At 38.3% G+C, this 20,688-nt stretch overlaps 1 protein-coding gene across 3 annotated transcripts; it reads left to right on the forward strand.

Moving 5' to 3' along the window:
* The first annotated feature begins 2,609 nt into the window (after positions 1 to 2,609).
* Positions 2,610 to 20,161, forward strand: sp4 (sp4 transcription factor). Of its 3 annotated transcripts, none has more exons than XM_087294079.1 (6): positions 2,610 to 2,678; positions 4,438 to 4,523; positions 7,408 to 8,815; positions 11,650 to 11,842; positions 14,402 to 14,601; positions 17,203 to 20,161. In XM_087294079.1, exons 2-6 carry the CDS (start codon positions 4,455 to 4,457, stop codon positions 17,451 to 17,453), a joined length of 2,121 nt encoding a protein of 706 aa, XP_087150205.1. In that variant the 5' UTR covers positions 2,610 to 2,678; positions 4,438 to 4,454; the 3' UTR covers positions 17,454 to 20,161.
* The last annotated feature ends 527 nt before the right edge of the window (positions 20,162 to 20,688 follow it).

Consider the following 20,688-nt stretch of genomic DNA (forward strand, 5'->3'; position numbering starts at 1 on the left):
AATGCAAAAAAATTAATCAATAAAATCTTACTAAGTTAATGCAAATTATATAATGCAGAAATGTTCATTAATAAAATATTAATAATTTCAATTACTGATAATGCAAACTATATTATGCAAACATGCAATCAATTACAAACAAGTTACTTAATGCAAATGACTTATAATCCAAATGATATAATGCAAATAAATAAATACAGTATAAAAATACTTGATGCAATTACTAATATCTTCCTAACACAAATGACTAATGCAGCTAGAGCAAACATTCAAGCCCATACAATAAATAAATAACTGTTTGGGTTGTACTCACACTGATATTTCATATTATTTTTCAATATTTCATACTATTTTCACCATATCATCTTGATGACTTGTTGCCTTATGCGTGAAGCTTTTCCCAACCACCAGAGGGCATCGGTGACTCAGAGCACATCATCTGCAGAAGATAAAGAGCACAGAATTAAAGTGCGAGTTGTTAGCGTGAGTCTGAACACTGATTCAGCATTTTCTCAGTGCTGTGAAGCTCACATGAGGTCAATGTAAATCTAAAATGTCTAAATGATAGTATATGTAAAAGGTGAAACACAAATAAATCCAGAGAAACAGAAGTGTCTCTTAATATTATCTGTATTTAGGACTGCAGTACTTTACACATACCCATATTTAATTTTTATTTCTTCATTAAGATACAAACGGAAAATATAAGAAATGTGTGCACAAAATTATTTATTTAAGCAAAAGTCAGTGTTTAACATGACCTCCCTTTGCGCTAAGCATGTTTTGAACTGCATTAAGACTCTACTGAAGTTTTTTTTCTGAAAATAATGTGCTCTGTAAAGTGTTTTAGCACATTTTAGAGTCATTTTTTAGATTTAGCCTGTCAAATATTTCTTTCTTTGTCTCATAGTGCCTCTGTAGTATTCAGGTCAGGACACTGTGTAGGCCATTTCATGACAAATAATAATACATGGTCACTATACCGTCACTAAAACAAAGTAATGGTGGCCTAAATGTGTTGCACAGTACTTAATATAAAGTGCAGAGTATTTTAGTTATACCTCTGAACATGACTTCCCTTTGCGCTAAGCATGTTTTGAACACTCTCCTGAAGTTTTTTTTCTGAAAATATTGTGCTCTGTACTGAGTTTCAGCACTTTTTAGTGTCCTTCTTTAGATTTAGGCTGTCAAATATTTCTTTCTGTCTCATGGTGCTATAATATTCAGGTCAGGACACTGTGGAGGCCATTCCGTAGCAAATATTAATATATGGCCATTATATCGTCACCAAACAATGTATTAATGGTGTTATATATTTTAATATAATATTTTATTTATGCAACAAATATTTGCACCAGCAACAATATTCCAATGTTATTTCTATCTCTTTGGTTTTCAGTCATTTCTTCTTTTTTTTTTTTTTGGCTTAGTCCCTTTATTAATCTTGGGTCGCCACAGAGGAATGAACCGCCACTTATCCAGCATATGTTTTACACAGCGGATGATGCCCTTCCAGCTGCAACCCATCTCTAGGGAACATCCATACACACTCATACAATACGGACAATTTTATCTTACCCAATTCACCTACACCACGTTTTTGGACTTGTGAGGAAAACCGGAGCATCTGGAGGAAACCCACACAAGCACGGGGAGAACATGCAAACTCCACACAGAAATCCCAACTGAGCCGGGGCTCAAACCAGCTACCTTCTTGTTGTGAGGCGATTGTGCTACCCACTGCACCACCGTGCTGCCTATATATGGTCATTATAGCATCACTAAAACAATGTAATGGTGGCCTAAATGTTTTGCCAAGTACTTTATATAAAGTGCCAAGTATTTTAGTTACACTTCTGAATATAATGTGCTCTGTAATGGGTTTCAGCACTTTCCAGTGTCCTTTAGATTTAGGCTGTGAGATATTTCCTTCTGTGTCTCATAGTACTTCTATAATATTCAGGTCAGGACACTGTGGAGGCCATTTCATGGCAAATAATAAGACATGTCCATTATATCATCACCAAACTATGTACTATGGTAGCCTAATTATTTTGCACAGTACTTTATTCAGTATTTTAGTTATACCACTTGTATTTTCACCAACAAACTTTGTTTTAAATCAGTTATTTCTATCTTTTTTGGTTTTCTGTGTCACTAGGAAATCATATTTACATTCACAAATAATAATTGTGTGTGATATTTTTGTAGAGCCTGACAGAAAGAAACAGCAAAGCTACCTGAAACACTACATTAAACCTTTCTCAAATCACCTATAAGTCATTGCAACAAGTGTCAGTCGAGCTCAAATCAAGCTGTTTGCTCAACTGGTTTTTCATCATTATAAGATTTACATCTAATAATTCAGCAGACACTTATACCCAAAGTGACTTACAGATGAGAAACGTAACATTCAGTTTATCGCAGAGATTTAGCCTATTAGCTATTAGAAAGCAATGCACGTGTGTATTCCAATAGTATCTGGATGCAGCCTTTATGGTGTAAGCTGAGACTGCATCGCGATGCAATGTCAGACACAATGCACTCAAATGGAGCTAGTGACGTCACTGTGACGCGTAGGGTTAGGGGTGGGTTTAGGTGAGCCCATTAAAATGCATTGGATGCAGCCCAGATTGCACTGCACCAGGTCTGCAGCTAGAACCTTCTCGTGTATTGAGGTAAAGTTGGTTTATATTAGCACATTCGTTCATTTTAAAACTCCCATACTGTTTACCATGTTCATTTGAATATTCTGTAGGCCTACTGTAAGTATGACATTAGAACATTAGCACTATTGACTGTAAACAATGTTGTAGACCTACTTTTGATAGTCTTCGACTGCTAATATGATTTGCCTATTTAGAATTCGCTAATAATCCTTTGCAGAATTGATATATTATAGGACAAACTCTGAAAGTGTGAAAGTAGAACAACCTAACTTTACCTCAGTCAACTGTCTGCTGTTTTGTTGATATTTATATGTCTGTTTTGAAAGCTCCGTCCTCTATTTAGAAGCTAATACATGTATTTATGTTAAACATTTTGCTTGCTAAAAAATAACGCCACATGATTTAATTTTGTTATGTAATACAGTGACATTCACGCATGTTTTAAGTGGGACAGAAGTGTCTGAATACTTGTTGAAGCCTGTGAGGTGCAGCCACGTTCAAAATCGCGACGCACTTAGCGGCTACTGTACATGTATCATAACGGCGTGTATGTATTCATGGTTATCACGCTCTGTAATCGTGACAGAAGTTCAGGGCGTGTGTTAGTGAGTGGGCCGTGCGCTCGTGAAGCCGAACTGGGCCGGTGGTTCGTGTTTCTCCACCCGTTTCCATTCGCCCAACCCCCACATACCACAAGAGCCCGCCCTTCTTCATTCCGAACAACCGAACGTGATAACACCCCCTAACGAAACGTCACTCTCTGTGGCGCCGAGCATCATGGGAGCGGTAGTCCACAACGTGTGAAATCCAAAGGACTTGAGCTACTCATAAAACTACAAGCCCCAAACGTCATCACGCCCACCATCCAATCTGAATAAGTGGGAGGGGAACATCCGCCCACAAAAGCCACAGCAATTTTAGTGTGCCTCAAATGCAATTGTGCATCAAAAAAGTGAATTTCGGAGAAATGTCGTGTGAGTGAATTCCCGACGAATATCCTCACACGCACAAAAAAGAGCGGAGAGAAAGGGAGAGCGAACACTGAACATGATGGTTTTGGCATTCATAGATATTTAAATGGGAGTGGGTGGGCCTTCGCGCAGACGGAGATCTCTGACAGACCTGCACATATTTCCGCGGAGGAACATTATTTAATTCCGGATTCAGCAGCACATTTGGGCCCGCTTTGAACGCGTACGGGACCGCCGCTCTTCAAGCCGACCTGCTCGGACCCTCTTGGCATTTTGTGCTCCGTTATTGAAGGGTGTTTTTGCATTGGCACCGCCCTTCCTGGCGGGGTGGGTCCGTGCGTCAGAGCTGCGCCACAGTCCGCGGCCGCTGGAGAAAATAGGCCGTCCTTCTTCTGGGCTTTTGCCTGCCTTCTGCCTGCCTTCCACGGCGTCCGGCCTTTTTTCTCTTAAACAACTCCTCTCCGGGTTTTATTAATGCGGAATGAGTGGTACGTACCCTCCCCTCCTTATGCGTCTCCACCCCTTAATTCTCCATGCGTGCGTCTGTGCCATCTATCCATCGCTGTCCCCCCACTTTCATATGCGATCTGCTGTTTATTTGCGCCCATTGATCACTTTTGGCTCTTGTGCAATGCCTGTGAGCGACAGGAAGCCCTGCTTGATGTGTTTAGACTCTTTTGCATTACAAAACCCGACCCTTGTGTGTGTGTGTGTGTGTGTGTTTGTGGTGCAAGTGTAATGTGTGGCATTAAATTCATCCAGATGTTTTAGGGTTGACTTTTTTGTTGTTGTTGCAGATCAAAAGAAGGAAGCCATGGCCACTGATGGGGGGAAAGCCAGTGGAGGTGATGGGGGTACGAAAGGGAAAACTTCTGGATCACAGGTATCAGATGTGTGAAGTTTGGGTTGAATGGGGTTTTGTGGTGCCCACTTGTTTCTGCAACTGAAAGACAGCACTTCCTGATTATTGCAGGGCTCTTCGGTGCACAGTTACACGCATACACACTGTTCCTGTCTAAAACTGCTGTTTGAGTTTGATAAAACATTGGTGAACTGTGTTGGGTAACACTTTTAATCTTTAGCACTTCAGAAACTGAACAAATATATCATTATAATCAATTTGCACTAACACACAGAGGAGTCCAAAAGTCTGAAGCCATATTGTTTTGTTTTGACGTCTGAAAACTGACAAAGACAAAGTACCGAATGAAGAACAAACATTTAAGAAACGTGTGTGTGTGTCTATATATATATATATATATATTAGCCCCCCTTAAATTTTATTTCTTTTTAAAATATTTCCTAAATGATGTTTAACAGAGCAAGGAAAATTTCACAGTATGTCTGATAATATTTTTTCTTCTGGAGAAAGTCTTATTTGTTTTATTTCAGCTAGAATAAAAGCAGTTCTTATTTTTTTAAATCCATTTTAAGGTCAATATTATTAGCCCCTTCTAGCTATATATTTTTTTCGATAGTCTACAGAACAAACCATTGTTATACAATAACTTGCCTAATTATCCTAACCTGCCTAGTTCACCTAGTTAACCAAGTTAAGCCTTTAAATGTCACTTTAAGCTGTATAGAAGAGTCTTTAAGAATATCTAATCTAATATTATTTACTGTCATCATGGAAAAGATAAAATAAATCAGTTATTAGAGATGAGTTATTAAAACTATTATGTTTAGAAATGTGTTGAAGAAATCTTCTCTATGCTAAATATATATCTATATATATATATCTATATATATATATATATATATATATATATAGATAGATAGATAGATAGATAGATAGATAGATAGATAGATAGATAGATATAATGAAGTTTATATATAGTAAGCATAATTTAGTAAATATAACAGAAGAAAAATGTTTTGTTCATGTCAGAAGTCATTAAAACAAAAATGTAAAAACTATTAAAAAACATGTTTATATAAAAGACAATAATAATGTTTACTTTACTTGCGGAGTCCAAAAGTCTGAAGCTATATTTTTTTGGTTTTGACATCTGAAAACTGACAAAGAACCAAATAAAGAACAAACATTTAGGAAACTGGGCTGGTTTTTGTTCACTAATTAAATGTAACCAAATTTGTGACAACAAAGTGAACATTATAAAAATGTATATTAATAACAGTTATTTAAGTAATTAAATTACATTTAATATTTGTTTACATTTTGTGCAAAGCTAAATATACTATATATGTAATCTAGAATATAGGCAATCTATTTTGGTGCATTTACACTAAACAGATTTATTAAACAGATATAGTTATTAAAATAATATTTTAGACACCAAACTTATTTAGATATTAAATGATAATACAATTAAATTCCAGCAAAATATTGCAAAAAAGAATTACAAACTACAAAATTTCAACAATTTTTTTTTAAGCTTCTCTTGATTTTTCCTCTTTTGTACAATTTGTATTTAATATTTTTATATAACATTGACCCCCGGTTTCACAAACAAGGTTTAAGGCTAGTCAGGATTAAAGTTCATGTTTGAGCTGTCTCAACTCAGAATAACTTGTGGTGAGATGTCTTAAAATATGTCAGTGTCATTTTTTTGTCTCCAGGTGCACACCAGTAATATTTTTCTAAGGCCATTTTCATAAATGTGTCTTAAACAACCTTATTTAACTAAGGCCTAGTCCTGACTTAATCTAGTTTTTGGACCATTATCGTAAGTTATTTTGTCAGATAAGCTTCAGATTTGGCTTCAGTACTGCCTAATCTAATATATATGCACACATATTATATTGTAAAGCTTCCTATTAAAAATATGAACATATATATATATATATATATATATATATATATATATATATATATATATATATATATATATATATATATATATATATATGTGTGTGTAAATGTGTGTGTTTGTGTGTGTGTGTGTGTGTGTGTGTATATAAAATAAAGATTATATAGTAAGCATCATTTAGTAAATATAACAAGAGAACAATGTTTTGTTTATGTCATCAGTCATTAAAACAAAAATGTATGAACCATTTGAAAATATGAAACATATAGATAAATATATATATATACATGTAAATACGTGATTACAGTAAGACGTTTTGCTGTGGTTTAAGCAAATAATATAAACAAAATGTGTTTTTTATTTTTACCTTTTCATGTTAGGTGTAATTTGTAATCTAATGTGATATACATAACATTAATAAATATGAAAATGATACTTAATGTTTGTTCATGTCAGCATCAGTGCTGCTTTAATATAATAGTAATAATACCAGCAAATACAAGCAAAATATACGTTTTCACTCAAATATATATAACTAATTAATTAAGTAAAAGTTTTCATGATGACTCCAGTGCTGCCGACTACAGCAAACATATATCATCTGAAGTATTATCTGTAATAGTGATTCACTGGTGATTTCAGACGTTTTACAACCCTCAGTACTTTATATGTGTGTGTGTGTGTGTTTACAGTATTAATAAGAGATTCTTGCAGACATCACAAAAGGTATCTCAAGATGTAACCTTGTACAGGCTGTCTGGTAACAGGAAATACAAGAATGCTTTAACAACACTCAATTATAAGATAGCTTTAACACAAGAGCCTCTGAATTATTTCCATATTTGTCATGAAGAGTTTCTCTTGAGCCCTTAATCGGGAAATGGAGAGGCTGTGGTGCACACACACGTACGCACACACACACTTACTCTTCCTGTGAACCCGCCCACATGTGCTGACACTGACATCTCGCTGTTTGTGTGTGTGTGTGTGTAGGATGCACAGCCGTCTCCTCTTGCATTGCTTGCAGCGACGTGCAGTAAAATCGGAGGTGTTGGCGCTGAGGGTCAGGCGGCTGCACAACAGCAGATAATAATCGACCCGAGCCAAGGTCTGCTTCAGCTGCAGAACCCCACACAGCAGCTGGAGCTGGTCCCGGCACAGCTCACCGGAAACGGCTGGCAGATCATCGCCACCTCCCCTGCAACCGCAACCAAGGACAGCATTCAACAGGCTGGCGCTAATGCAGCGTCCAGCGAAGCCGCAGCCGGCCGGAAAGTCAAGGCCGTCGGCTCTAATAATGCAGCGCAGCAGCAGTTTCAGATCATACAGGTGCAGAACCTGCCCAACTCGTCCGGCGGGATTCAGTATCAGGTCATCCCGCATCTTCAAACCGCTGACGGACAGCAGATCCAAATAAGCCCCAGCAACCCCGCAGCCTTAAGCGTTCAGCCCGAACAGATCCAGCTCATTTCCACCGGAAACAACCAAGCCATTCTGGCCACGCCACAGAGGACGGGATCCGCCAGCATCGTCCAAAACCAGACCATCCCGCTTCAGATCAGGCCGTCATTTCCTCTGCAGCTCCAGACCATTCAGGGTACGCAAGCACCAATGGTGACTACATTACCCATAAACCTCGGCGGCGTGACTTTGGCTCTGCCGGTGATCAATAACGTAGCAGGAGCCGGCGGTTCTGTTCAGCTTCTCCAATCCAGCGATGGCAGCATCTCCAATGGAAACCAGCTGATCACGACGGTCACAACAAGCACAGCAGATTCCACAGGGAGTTCGACCTCCACCACGACCGCCACAGGAAGCGATTCGGTCGTCGTGACTTCAGCTGATGGACTATCTACGACGTCCATGGTGTCCGCCGAGAGCCCAAAGGATAATGAAGCAGATTTAACCCAATCCAACGGCCTCCAATCCACATCTGAGCAGGCCGGACAAATCCAGCAGTTCCAGATCGTGGGCCACCCGGTGCTCCAGCAGATCCAGATCCAGTCTCCGCAGCAGCAGGTGGTGCAGGGCTCCATACAGATCCAGCCCGGGCAGACTTTACAGCCGGTCCAGCAAAACCTCCAGCTGCAGGCCTTCCAGAACCCGGCGCAGGTGCTGATCCGGACGCCCACGCTCACGCCGTCGGGGCAGATCAGCTGGCAGACGGTGCAGGTGCAGAACGCAGGCATGCCCCAGCAGCTGACGCTCGCCCCGGTGGCGTCCAGCGCAGGCGGTGGGACGTTTGCTCAGATTGCTCCGCTGACGCTCGGAGGCTCACCTATCACGCTCAGCGCCGCGCAGCTGCCCGCGGGCTCAGGGGTGCAGACGGTCAACATTGCCGGTCTGGGGGCGGCTGGAGTGCAGGTGCAGGGCGTCCCGCTCACCATCACCGGTGTACAAGGTAAGACCCTCCAGGAGTCCTGCGGAAGAGGGTAGTTGTGTATTCATGTAAAGCAGGAGGGCTGGAGTTGATGTTTGATTCATGTTTAATCGAGGTGTGTGTTTGGTCATATATGCAAGCAAATTAATCCTTTTTAGGACTGTTTTTGCGTATACAGAATGACAGTGAAGCATGTTTTTGAGATTCGTTTATTTATTTTCGATATTTTATATAAGGCTGATTTATACTTCTGCATCAAACGCCGGCGTATGCTACGGCGCTGACGCATAGCCCTTCGCCGTGGCCATCGGCATCACTGACGTGCACCTCTCAAAAAATTTAACTACACGTCGCAACCGCGTAGCGCAAGCTCTGTGATTGGTCGGCTTGCTAGCGCCGACGAGTCTGGGCGGGACTGAGAGCCGCGCGAATGGCGTGAGCGATTGTTTACAAGTGTGGAGTCCCGTGAAGGAGCTCCGGATGGAAAGTTTTGTTCTGTGTTTACCTCATGGTTAAAGTTGTTGCACGTCCGCCGGTTCCTGCCTCAAAATGAGCGAGTTTGAGCCACTTGTACATCCAGGAAGTGTTCAGGAGAAGCAAAACAGAAGCGAAGAAACTCGACACAGAGGAACATTTACACCTTACTGCCCACTAGCGTTTCGGAAGTGTTAATGCAGACCAACAGAGACAGCGTGCAGAAGTATAAATGCACAGCCACGCGCGTTGCCTGCACGGTGAGTTACGCCGGTCACTTGATGCAGAAGTATAAACCAGGCTTTACTCTCAGAGGTGATTTTAGCCGGCTGCTAGCTCTCTGCAACTCTCACATGGTCGCCCACTGACGCTAAGCAGGGCTGCGCCTGGTCAGTACCTGGATGGGAGACCACATGGGAAAGCTAGGTTGCTGCTGGAAGTGGTGGGTCCTAATGCCCCAGTATAGTGAAGGGGGACTCTCTATACTGCTGTCTTTCGGATGAGACGTTAAACCGAGGTCCCGACTCTGTGGTCGTTAAAAATCCTAGGATGTCCTTCAAGGTTTAACCCTGGCATCCTGGCCAAATTTGCCCACTGTCCATCATTGCCTCTTAACCATCCCCATATTAGAATTGGCTCTCCACCAATAAGCTGGTGTGTGGTGTGTGACTGCTGTCACATCATCCAGGTGGATGCTGCACACTGGTGGTGGATATGGAGATTCCCTCCAAAAATGTGTCAATGCGTTATATACATGTAAGGAATTATTATTATTGGATATTATAAATGGATATTTATAAAAACTAATATCCATATTGCAAATGGTAATGCAATTAAAAATGTAAAAAAATATATTGAAAATTATTGCATGTACATAAGCACAACTACATTAAAACTGGACAAACATTAGGATGGTTTGCTGTTGAAATACTGTACATTTTAAATATGTTAACAAATAAAAATAATTCTTAAATAGAATTTTTTTGTTTCTAAAATATTAGATTATATTATACATGGTTATTTATTTAAAAGAATATTCATATTCCAAATGTTACTTAAATGTTGCATTTATAGCAGCACAACTACATTAAAACTGGACAAACATTAGGATGATTTGGTGTAGAATTATCGTAGATTTTAAATATGTTATCAATCAAAAAAAATACTTGAATAAATCATATTTTTTTAAACATTTTAAAAATATTTTTTCTTTGGGGAGGGTGCTTAAAAAATGCTATTGAGCATTACAGTATAGTGGTTAGAAAACTTGGCCTCATTCAAATACAATTTTTTACTTTGCTTAATTTTTTTGGTCAAATATAATCTAAATATGATATGTTTTCAGCAATTACCAATATACTGTTACTCATATATTAAAAATGGTTAAATATGTAAACATAATTTTTATTATAACTATTTAATTTTGATATTTAATTTGAAATTTTAACTATTCTCCCCAAACAGGGACTGGAACAGTAGCATGAAATGCAGTTGTTTTCCATCAACTTTGTATTTCTCATGAAGTAAATCAGCAAATGAAGGCGTTTATTTAGTATGAGTCAGAGTCTGAATGTTATTTCCAAATCCTTCTTGAAGTGTCAGATTTCAAACTCTTTGTTATTTGCCTTTGCAAGTTTACTCCAGCAATTCATTTGGTCGGATTCTTCTAGAAATGCATTTAACTCCACTATTAACTATTAACTATTGAGCTCTAAATCTATTAAGATGCTCAAAGTTGGCCCATTCTAACATTCAATTTGGCCCAACATCCCAGAATGATGGAGAGGGCTGGGGCGGAGGCCTTTAAAAGAGATCATTATTTCTAATTTGACGTAACCTTTTTTTGTTTATTTGTTTGTTTTATTGCTGAGCTACAAAAAAAGCAAACTGAAATTAAAGCTTTTAATTAAAGTTGTAAATTAATCAGATTTTAAAAATGTAAATACTGCCACTCGATGGGTAGAGAGGACTATGCAGAAGACATCAGCGTGCAAATCAAGGCAAAAACTAGAGTATCTCCATTCTGTTATAAGTGTGATTTGTTTTTACTGTAATAAGTTAATTATAAAATGTAAAAGAAGCTGTATTATTTAATATAAAGCAGTGTTTTCTAGTTATTTTTAAATATTAATAAATAAAGGAGGAAATTACCAATGATAACTATATTAACCTTCGGCCCGCTAGCCTCACTCAAGTTTGGTTTTTGGCCCTTCATATGAAAAAGCTTGGCCACCCCTGCTGTAAATGACACCTAGTGATTTTTCTTTTGTATCCTAAAATTGATTCCACATCCATTAACGTCCTTGTGCTGAGTATTTTTTCTGTCTGCTGGTCATAGAGTGATGTAATCAGCAGTGGCTGTTTCTGGATCCTCCCCACAGGTCAACAGCAGGGTCAGGATGGGGTCAAAGTTCAGTCCGCTCCAGTGACGGTGACCGTTGGGAACATCAGCAACGCTGTGAGTCCTGAGCAGATGGGGCAGGTCCAGAGCCCGTCCGATCAGGAGGGTCAACCCAGCAAGAGGCTGCGCAGGGTGGCCTGTTCCTGCCCCAACTGCAGAGATGGAGAGGGCAGGTACGCCAGACACAGCAAAAGAGGAGTGGAAATCAGAGTTTTAAAGGGATAGCTCACCTAAAAATGAACATTTACTCACTATTTGCGCTCCCTCAAGTGGTGCCAAACATTCATGTGTTGCTTTATTCTGAATTTTACTGAACATGTACACATAAGCCCCTTTCATACATACAGACACATACAGGAAAGGTTGTTTGTGTGAACAGGTCCTTTTTGAAAATGCCGGTAAATTCGTTCTGGCTATTTTCCGGAAAGAGAAGTTGTAACATTACCGGCAATTTGCCGGAATGCTGCGCTGTGTGAATGCAGTAGGAAGATTACCGTAATAAGCGCGTGCACGTCTAGAACGTTCTGACGTGAGACGTCTGCTTTAGCCAATCACAACAGTCAGACGCATTTACGTCTGCGCGGTTTATGAGAATAAAAGCCTTTGAATATTTTTCCAGACGCATTTAGCTGCTAGAAGTTAGTCAGATCACGTTTATATGTTCTTCTTAATGCCAACCGTGTAAATAATCATCGATTAGATGCTTATGATAAGCCGTAGTTTGTTTACCTTTAAGCTTTGCGTGTGCCTGTGCCTGCAAACGCACATATTATGAACATCTCGACATGCGAAAGTGATCCTGCGAAAGTTGTTCACAATATTGATCATCCACAGAGTTTGTAATTTAGTCAAATGTATAATTTACAATTTACAAATACAAGTGCAGCGTTTAAAGCTCATTTGTGGTGAATGATGTCAGAATTTACCGGTATTTTGGAATGGATGTGTGAATGCTCTTTTCCAGAAAATTTCCGTAACGTCCTCGCCTGTGTGAACAAAGCTTTTTTTGAATATACCGGTAAAGTCGTTCCGGAAATTTTCCAGATATTTACCGCTATCACTGTGTGAAAGGGGCTATAGACATCACCTATCCGCTTGTTAAGTGGTGACGTATGTAATACTGTTTCCGGGTCCAAGCCGCCATTCATTTGAGTGGAGAAATCATTCGTTTATCATCACGTTTTATTCCTATCACACATTAAAGTTAATTTTATATTAAATCATAGTGTACACAACTATCTCTGGGCTTGCTGCATAACAAATACCAAAAATTTTACAATTCATAAAAAATTTGTGACTTTCTGTCCATCGGATATTAGGCATTGACATATATACTGCGATCGTGATTTTCAAAAGTATTAAATCGCTTTGTAAACGTTTATTATTACCATTTCATGAATCTCCCTATTCAGTTGAATAGAGCGCTTGAACCCGGAAGCCGCTTCGCGTGACGTCACACTTAACAAGCGGATAACTGCAGGCTAACTATGCTATTATATAATAACTTTAACAGTTAAAATATATTAGTTAGTTAATTAGTTATAATAAAGTTATGGTAACTAATAACCTTAACTTTTTCTGAATTTGATTATAATACTGTAATGTGCACCCTTTTTTAAAGCTGCTTTGAAAGAATAATTAAAGTAAAAAGCGCTGTACAAGTAAACTTGAATTAAATGTTGAACACAAAGGTAGATATTTCGAAGAAAGCTGAAATCCTGTAACCACTGACCCCCATAGTTGGACAAACAAATACTATCAATGATTACAGGTTTACATCATTCTTCAAAACATCTTCTTTTGTGTTCAACAGAAAAAAAGAAACTCAGAAACAACGGTGAGTAAACGATGACAGAATTTTCATTATTGGGTGAACTATAGCTGCGTCCCAAATCGCATACTTATGCACTATTCTACGCCATTTTCTAGTATAAATAGTGTAAGCAGTGCGTTTACATTTGAAAACTCTAAAAATAATAAGAGCACTTTAATTACCCGGATGATGCACTCATTCAGCCGCTAAAGTGAAGTGTGTAATGATGGACACTTCACGCACTCAACGACCGCAGGTTTGTTTACGTAGCGGAAGGGGTGGAGCTATCGGGCGCACATGTTGGATAACTTTTTATTTATTTTGGATGGTGAAAGCAAAATTCTCCTACGAGAGTGATTATAGCGCCTCCCGATGGTGAATGCGGTTATACTCACGGCAGGTATTATTTAATAATTCGGTCGTTTATTTCACTGATTTGGCGACCGTCAAACGCCATCAGGGAAACGGTTTGAATTTCCGCTTAGTAAAAAAACATTAGTGTGCCATTTGGGACAACACTACATACATGTACTATCCTGTTGAGTGTGTAAGTGCATAAGTACATAGTGCATGAGTGCATAGTGTATAGTGTGCCATTTGGGACCCAGCTAGTGTCTTTAAACTTAAGCAAACAAAAGGATTAAACGAAGGGATTAAATAAGGTTCTTCTTTCACACACAATTTAGTTTTGGGTTTCTTTATTTTGTGCGTGCTCTTTTGTTGCACTGCGGGTGAATAAGGAAAGAGAATTAGCAGTTATGCTCTTTTCCTGCAGTTCTCACAAAAGCATCGCTTGCAAAATTAATCGATGGTCATTGTTAACTGATAACTAATAAAATTAAGACGCCTCCATCGATAGGTTTTAATTTTTGTAAAAGGTAAAGCATTTTCTGATCATCCGTCCTTTGTATTCTGACAGAAACAACAGCGACCCGTCAAAGAAGAAGCAGCATGTGTGTCATATGGAGGGTTGTGGGAAGGTTTATGGGAAAACGTCTCACCTGAGGGCTCACCTGCGCTGGCACACAGGAGAACGACCATTCGTCTGTAACTGGATCTTCTGTGGGAAACGCTTCACGCGGAGCGACGAGCTGCAGCGGCACCGCAGAACACACACAGGTGACAATCACACACACACACACACACACACACACACACACACACACACACACACAAAGACTGAAACTGACGTTAAAGTCACACACATGCACACAGCAGGATGAAACAACTTCATATGAAACAAATGAATGCGTTTTTATCAACCAGGGTCAGAAGTGAACTGATTGGTTACTGCGTTTAATTCACAAGAAACAGGTGTGATCAGTTTTTTTATTCTTCAGTTTTTATTTTTATTTAATTTGATTAGTTTTACAAAACAATTAAAACAATGTGAAGAGATCTGAATATGAAATTGCAAATAGATTTTTTCACTTGAATTGTAGCAGCTGTTTTAGTTTAAGCTGATCTTAAACTAAAACTAAAAATAAATAAATATTATATATATATATATACAGTTGAAGTCAGAATTATCAGCCCCCCTGAATTATTAGATCTCTTATTTATTTTTCCCCCAATTTCTGTTTAATGGAGAGCAGATTTTATCAACACATTTCTAATCATAATAGTTTTAATAACTAATTTTTAATAACTGATTTATTTTCTCTTTGCCATGATGACAGTAAATAAGATTTGACTAGATATTTTTCAAGATATCTTCTATACAGCTTAAAGTGACATTTAAAGGCTTAGCTAGGTTAATTAGGTTAACAAGACAAGTAAGGGTAATTAGGCAAGTTATTGTATAACGATGGTTTGTTCTGTAGATTATCGAGAAAAAATATTGCTTAAAAGGGCTAATAATTTTGTCCCTAAAATGGTGTTTAAAAAATTAAAAACAGCTTGTATTCTAGCCGAAATAAAACAAATAAGATTTTCTCCAGAAGATAAAATATTATCAGACATATTGTAAAAAAATATATATATATTTTTATATATATATATATATATATATATATATATATATATATATATATATATATATATATATATATATATTTATATATATATATATATATATATATATATATATATATATTAGTGCTGTCAAAATTAGTGCGTTAGCGCATGCGATTAATTTGAAATATTTAAGGCGTTAAAAAATATTAACGCAATTAACGCAGTTGCAGTTTTTTTATTTCCTGTTGTGGTCGACGTGTGTTTAAAGTGCAAAGAAATACGGATAAGACCAAGGAAGCACTATTGTTTTATATATATATATATATATATATATAGTACTTCAGATATAATATTTTGATTTGAAATAAATATTTTAGGTCACATAAACGAATCAAATAGAAAAGATTTATTGTTTTTAACATGAACAAATATAAATTGCGTTAATAAAATCCTCTCCCATGGTCTCATGCAATAGCATGCCGTCATATGCACACTTCAAATTCTTCCCTGATATAGTAGGTATTCTGAATATAGTTTTTCATACTCTTTTAAATGTAACTTCTCATTTCAGTATATTGGCAGAACAAATTTTCCTGTAATTAAAAAAAAAGGTCTCTTTACGTCAATTTACCAGGAATTTTCCCAGAAAAGTCTAAAAAGTGACTGCTAGTTTACACAGTATCTCTTTTATCTCCATTGACAGTTTTCCACACATACAGAGTATCAGTTTACTGCATACGCAGTTTCATTTTCACATGCCGTTTCATTCTTAACTCTGTATGTTCAGTTATTTCTTCAGAACAAACAGGGGTTAATGGGAGTAATCACCAAACGCCATATTTTGACACATTTTTGCACGTATTTCAGCATTAAAGTGCCTTACCTTAAAATGGCCACGCCCACACAACAGCATGCGCTCCCTTTCGTGCTTTAAAAAACATGAATAAATTGAATACAGGTCAATAAATGAAGCGTGTCCCATACTGCAAAAGTCACAGTACAATAGATGCTTTTACTAATTTTCTTGTGAAACTGAGCTTTTCCTGTGGAACAAATGCATACTGCTGGAAAAGGTGGCGGGATATGACTCAATAATCACTTTATCTCTCTTTATTCGAAATCGAATCTGAATTAATCGTGTAACCCCGCCGGTCCTACGCCACCCAACCCGCTCCGAGCTGGTATCAATCCGGCGACCTTCCGCATGGGAGTGAGGTTTACCTGCACAGCACACACTTAGCTGGCCTCCGTTACACTCACCCCCCTAAACCTCACTCCCATCCGGGTCACGGCACCAATGTAACCCCACCGGTCCTACACTACCCAACCCACTCCGAGCTGGTATCAACCCGGCGACCTTCTGCATGGGAATGAGGTTTACTTGCACAGCACACACTAGCTGGCCTCCGTTACACTCACCCCCCTAAACCTCAATCCCATCCGGGTCACGGCACCAATGTAACCCCACTGGTCCTACACTACCCAACCCAACCTGCTCCGAGCTGGTATCGAACCAGCGATCTTCCGCATGGGAGTCAGTTGCTCTACCAAGGAGGCTAAAGACCATGGCCCCTAGCTTCTGTCGCTAAGGGCACCTTTAGAGGAGTGAGGTTTACCTGCACAGCACACACTAGCTGGCCTCCGTTACAATAGCACCCCCCTAATATCTGGTTTATACTGCCAATAGTTAGTCTTAATTTCTAGAAGTAGTGACGTTTCTTGCTCAAATCTGATCAAATGAACAATTTTCTTGGTTCTAATCAGGTGAGAAGAGGTTCGAGTGTCCCGAATGCTCCAAGAGGTTCATGCGGAGCGACCACCTGTCAAAGCACATCAAAACCCACCAAAACAAGAAAGGTGGAGCAGCTCTTACCATCATCACCACAGACGAGATGGAGGAGGAGGTGGATGAGGTGTTGGGCTCGCCGAGGATCGTTACAGTGGCGACGCTCTCACATGATTCCAACCCGGCCACGCCCACCACTTCAAACAATTTAGAGGAGGAGTTTGAGTAGTTTTCCCTCCAAAAAAAAAAAAAAAAAAAAAGATTATTGGCTTAAAGCACCATGATATTGTTTGTTTGTTTATATATGTCGATTTTACGTTCTTCATTCTTTTTCTATCGACGATGGACCGCTGTTTGAGCGTACTCGATTAGTTTTTTTTCATATGGAAATTTAATACTATCAAATATTATGATAACAATCTAAAGGAAATATGGAAATAGTATGAGCTGTTAAGAGACGTAACATGAGCGATAAACGAGCGGTGTTTGAATTATTTCGAGTAGCACAAGAAGTACTAAAAGTATCCTAATGCTCCTGAAAATGTCGCTATGCACAAAAATGATATATATGTATGTTTTCAAAGTGGTTATGGATTGAATTTACAGTCTGGGACGAGGATCTCGTTGGTTTGTGGTTTTTGCATACGATCAGGCTTAGCTAACAGATAGTACACATTTAGAGCCTCAGCACAAGCTAAATAAAAGCAACGGCGTTTCTGATTGGAGCATCGCGAAGCGTCAGCCAATCACAGCCTCGCGTACAGAATGATACCTATATATATACATATATATCTATATATTTGGCGTTCGATGATTCATCGTGTGCAGATTTTGAACTTTTATGTAGGAGATCCTAGAGACGGGCTATTTAAAGAAAAGCACATTAGATTTACAAACAATGCATTCCAGTTTAGAAATTAAAAAACAAAAAAAATAATAATAAAAAAAACAATCTAGCTTTCTAAAACAAATGAAAGCAATACTATAAAGACAATCTTTGTAAAACCATGTTTACATTACCGAGGGGTAGAATAGGTTTGAAGAAGAAGAAAAAAAACACCTAGAGAAGTTCTCTCTTATCTCAAGTCATATAAACTGTACTCCGATGCCTTAACAAACACTGCAGTACCACTACGTTACGGCTGGGTCTTTAGGGGGACGCGGGGCTGTTTTTCAGACATGTTTTTTCGTGTGCAGTAGTGCCCAGGTGACCGCATTTTCATCTTTTTTTTTTTTCTTCTATATATACGATGGTGAACACTGTGGCCATGTTTGGAGCACGATGATCCAATTCAGCCCAGGTCAAGATCCTCCAGACCCATGTCAATAAAGTGTCCTCCTGTTGACTTTCGTGCGTCCTCCAAAGAGATTCGACCCCGTCCCATGCACAGACCCTATGTAAATCTGACTTCCTCTGCTGGAAAGCCTGCTCTGATGAACTTGCAATCAAATAATAACTCTATTTTGGTTTATATGTGGCCTTGTAAACCTGTATTTGTAGGGACGGTACATTTATATGGGACTTTGTGTACTTTACTTTTTGTATTCGATACTTTCAAGACTATAATATGGACAAAATATAAACACAAAACCAAAAAAAATCTTGAATAAAAGCTGACAACAAATATAAACAAGAGAATTCAATAGTAATTAAGTAGGCTACCATAATGGGACATTTACTTAAAGCTATTTCTGTAGGTTTAGATTGAATTATATTCATTGCATATTGATTATATATTGATATTAAAGTACACTTTGAAGTTTCATAAATGGTGCAAATTGATTTAAAAATTGAATCGAGACTTCAATGTGTGCTTAATATCATTATTTAAAACGTTGGCCTCGAATTTAAATTCATTTTTGTCCAACTGACCTACAGAAATTGCGTTAAGAAAACGTCCCATTAAGGTAGTCTACTTTATTACTATTAAACTCTGTCATTTATATTGTATGTCAGCTTTTATTCAAGATATTTAGGTTTTGTGTTTATATTTAGTCCATATTATAGTCTTGAAAGTATCAAATACAAAAAGTAAAGTACACAAAGTCTCACTTAAATGTACCGTCCCTACAAATACAGGTTTAAAAGGTCACATATAACCCAAGCATATGCTGATGTTATTTGATTGTAGCTTCATCAGAACAGGTTTTTCAACAGAAGGGGGGCAGATTTCGGTGTAACACCGTTCCCAGGTCATGTCAGAGTGGAAAAAAACACACCCTGAAGCCTCTTCGATGAGTTTGATGTTCAGAAATCTGTAATGTGGCGTTCTTATTTGTGAGTTTTATGTTCTCCCGCTCTGGTTTTCGTTTCATTCTTAGGCCCATTTTTGGTTCCCACACAGCACGAGTACATGCCACCTGTGTGTGAGTGTGTGTGTGTGTGTGTATGTGTGTGTCTAATTTATTATTTATCCTTCTATTAGTATTTGCTAATGTATATTGTGCGCTGTTAATGCAGAGATGACGTGCTGCATGGTTCATTTCCGCTAACGATCTCTATTTAGTAACGATCTGTTATTTCTAAACGTGGTCCTTTTTAGAAGTAAAACCATGGCTTTTAATTTATGACGTTTCGCACCATGACGTGTTTGAAATGGGGAAAAAAAAGCTTCAAAAGAAATGGTTGATACCAAACAATTATAAATAGATGTTTTTGGTAATATTTTCTGTGGCGACCGATTTTTTTTCTTTAATATTTTCTAGTGACACCTCATTTGTAAATCATTTTTCTAAGATGTTCCTTTGTCCTCATGGCATTTGATAATGGGTTTTTTGCCAGGTTAGCCTGAAAGGCTGCAGTTTATTGATATTTTTAAAATAACTTTGTACAAGCGTGTTATGTTAATGGGTAAAAAAAAAACAAAAAGAGGAAAAAAAAGAATAAATCTTTGCCTGCATAACACTTGAAATTAAAGTGAGTAATTCTGTCTTAAATACTCCATGTCTAAGTCTTTATTTCAGTCTATGCTTAGGTTTTAATATGACTCCGTCCTTTTTATCATAAGCTCAACCCTTGTTGCCCTAGGAATGTATAGATCTCGACAAAATCAGGATATACAAAAGGTTGCTGGTTCGAACCTCGGCTCAGTTGGTGTTTCTGTGTGGAGTTTGCATGTTCTCCCTGCCTTCGCGTGGGTTTCCTCCGGGTGCTCCGGTTTCCCCCACAGTCCAAAGACATGTGGTACAGGTGAATTGGGTAGGCTAAATTGTCCGTAATGTATGAGTGTGTGTGTGTGGATGTTTCCCAGAGATGGGTTGCAGCTGGAAGGGCATCTGGTGCGTAAAAACTTGCTGGATAAGTTGGCGGTTCATTCCGCTGTGGCGACCCCGGATTAATAAAGGGACTAAGCCGACAAGAGAATGAATGAATAAATGAATGAATGAATGAAGAAGCTTCAAATTACTTAGTTAAAATAAGCTGAAACAAAAACAATTCTATGGATTTTTGGAGGAAAATTAAT

This window comes from Danio rerio, chromosome 19 (assembly GCF_052040795.2).
Source record: "Danio rerio strain M-AB ecotype USA chromosome 19, GRCz13ab, whole genome shotgun sequence".
Lineage (NCBI taxonomy): Eukaryota > Metazoa > Chordata > Actinopteri > Cypriniformes > Danionidae > Danio > Danio rerio.

Excerpts from the sequence above, each read along its gene's own strand:
- sp4 (XM_087294079.1), top strand. The coding sequence starts at position 4,455 with ATGGCCACTGATGGGGGGAAAGCCAGTGGAGGTGATGGGGGTACGAAA. Across the intron at positions 11,843-14,401 it reads TGCAGAGATGGAGAGGGCAG|AAACAACAGCGACCCGTCAA; the intron begins GTACGCCAGACA and ends GTATTCTGACAG. Across the intron at positions 14,602-17,202 it reads GCACCGCAGAACACACACAG|GTGAGAAGAGGTTCGAGTGT; the intron begins GTGACAATCACA and ends GGTTCTAATCAG.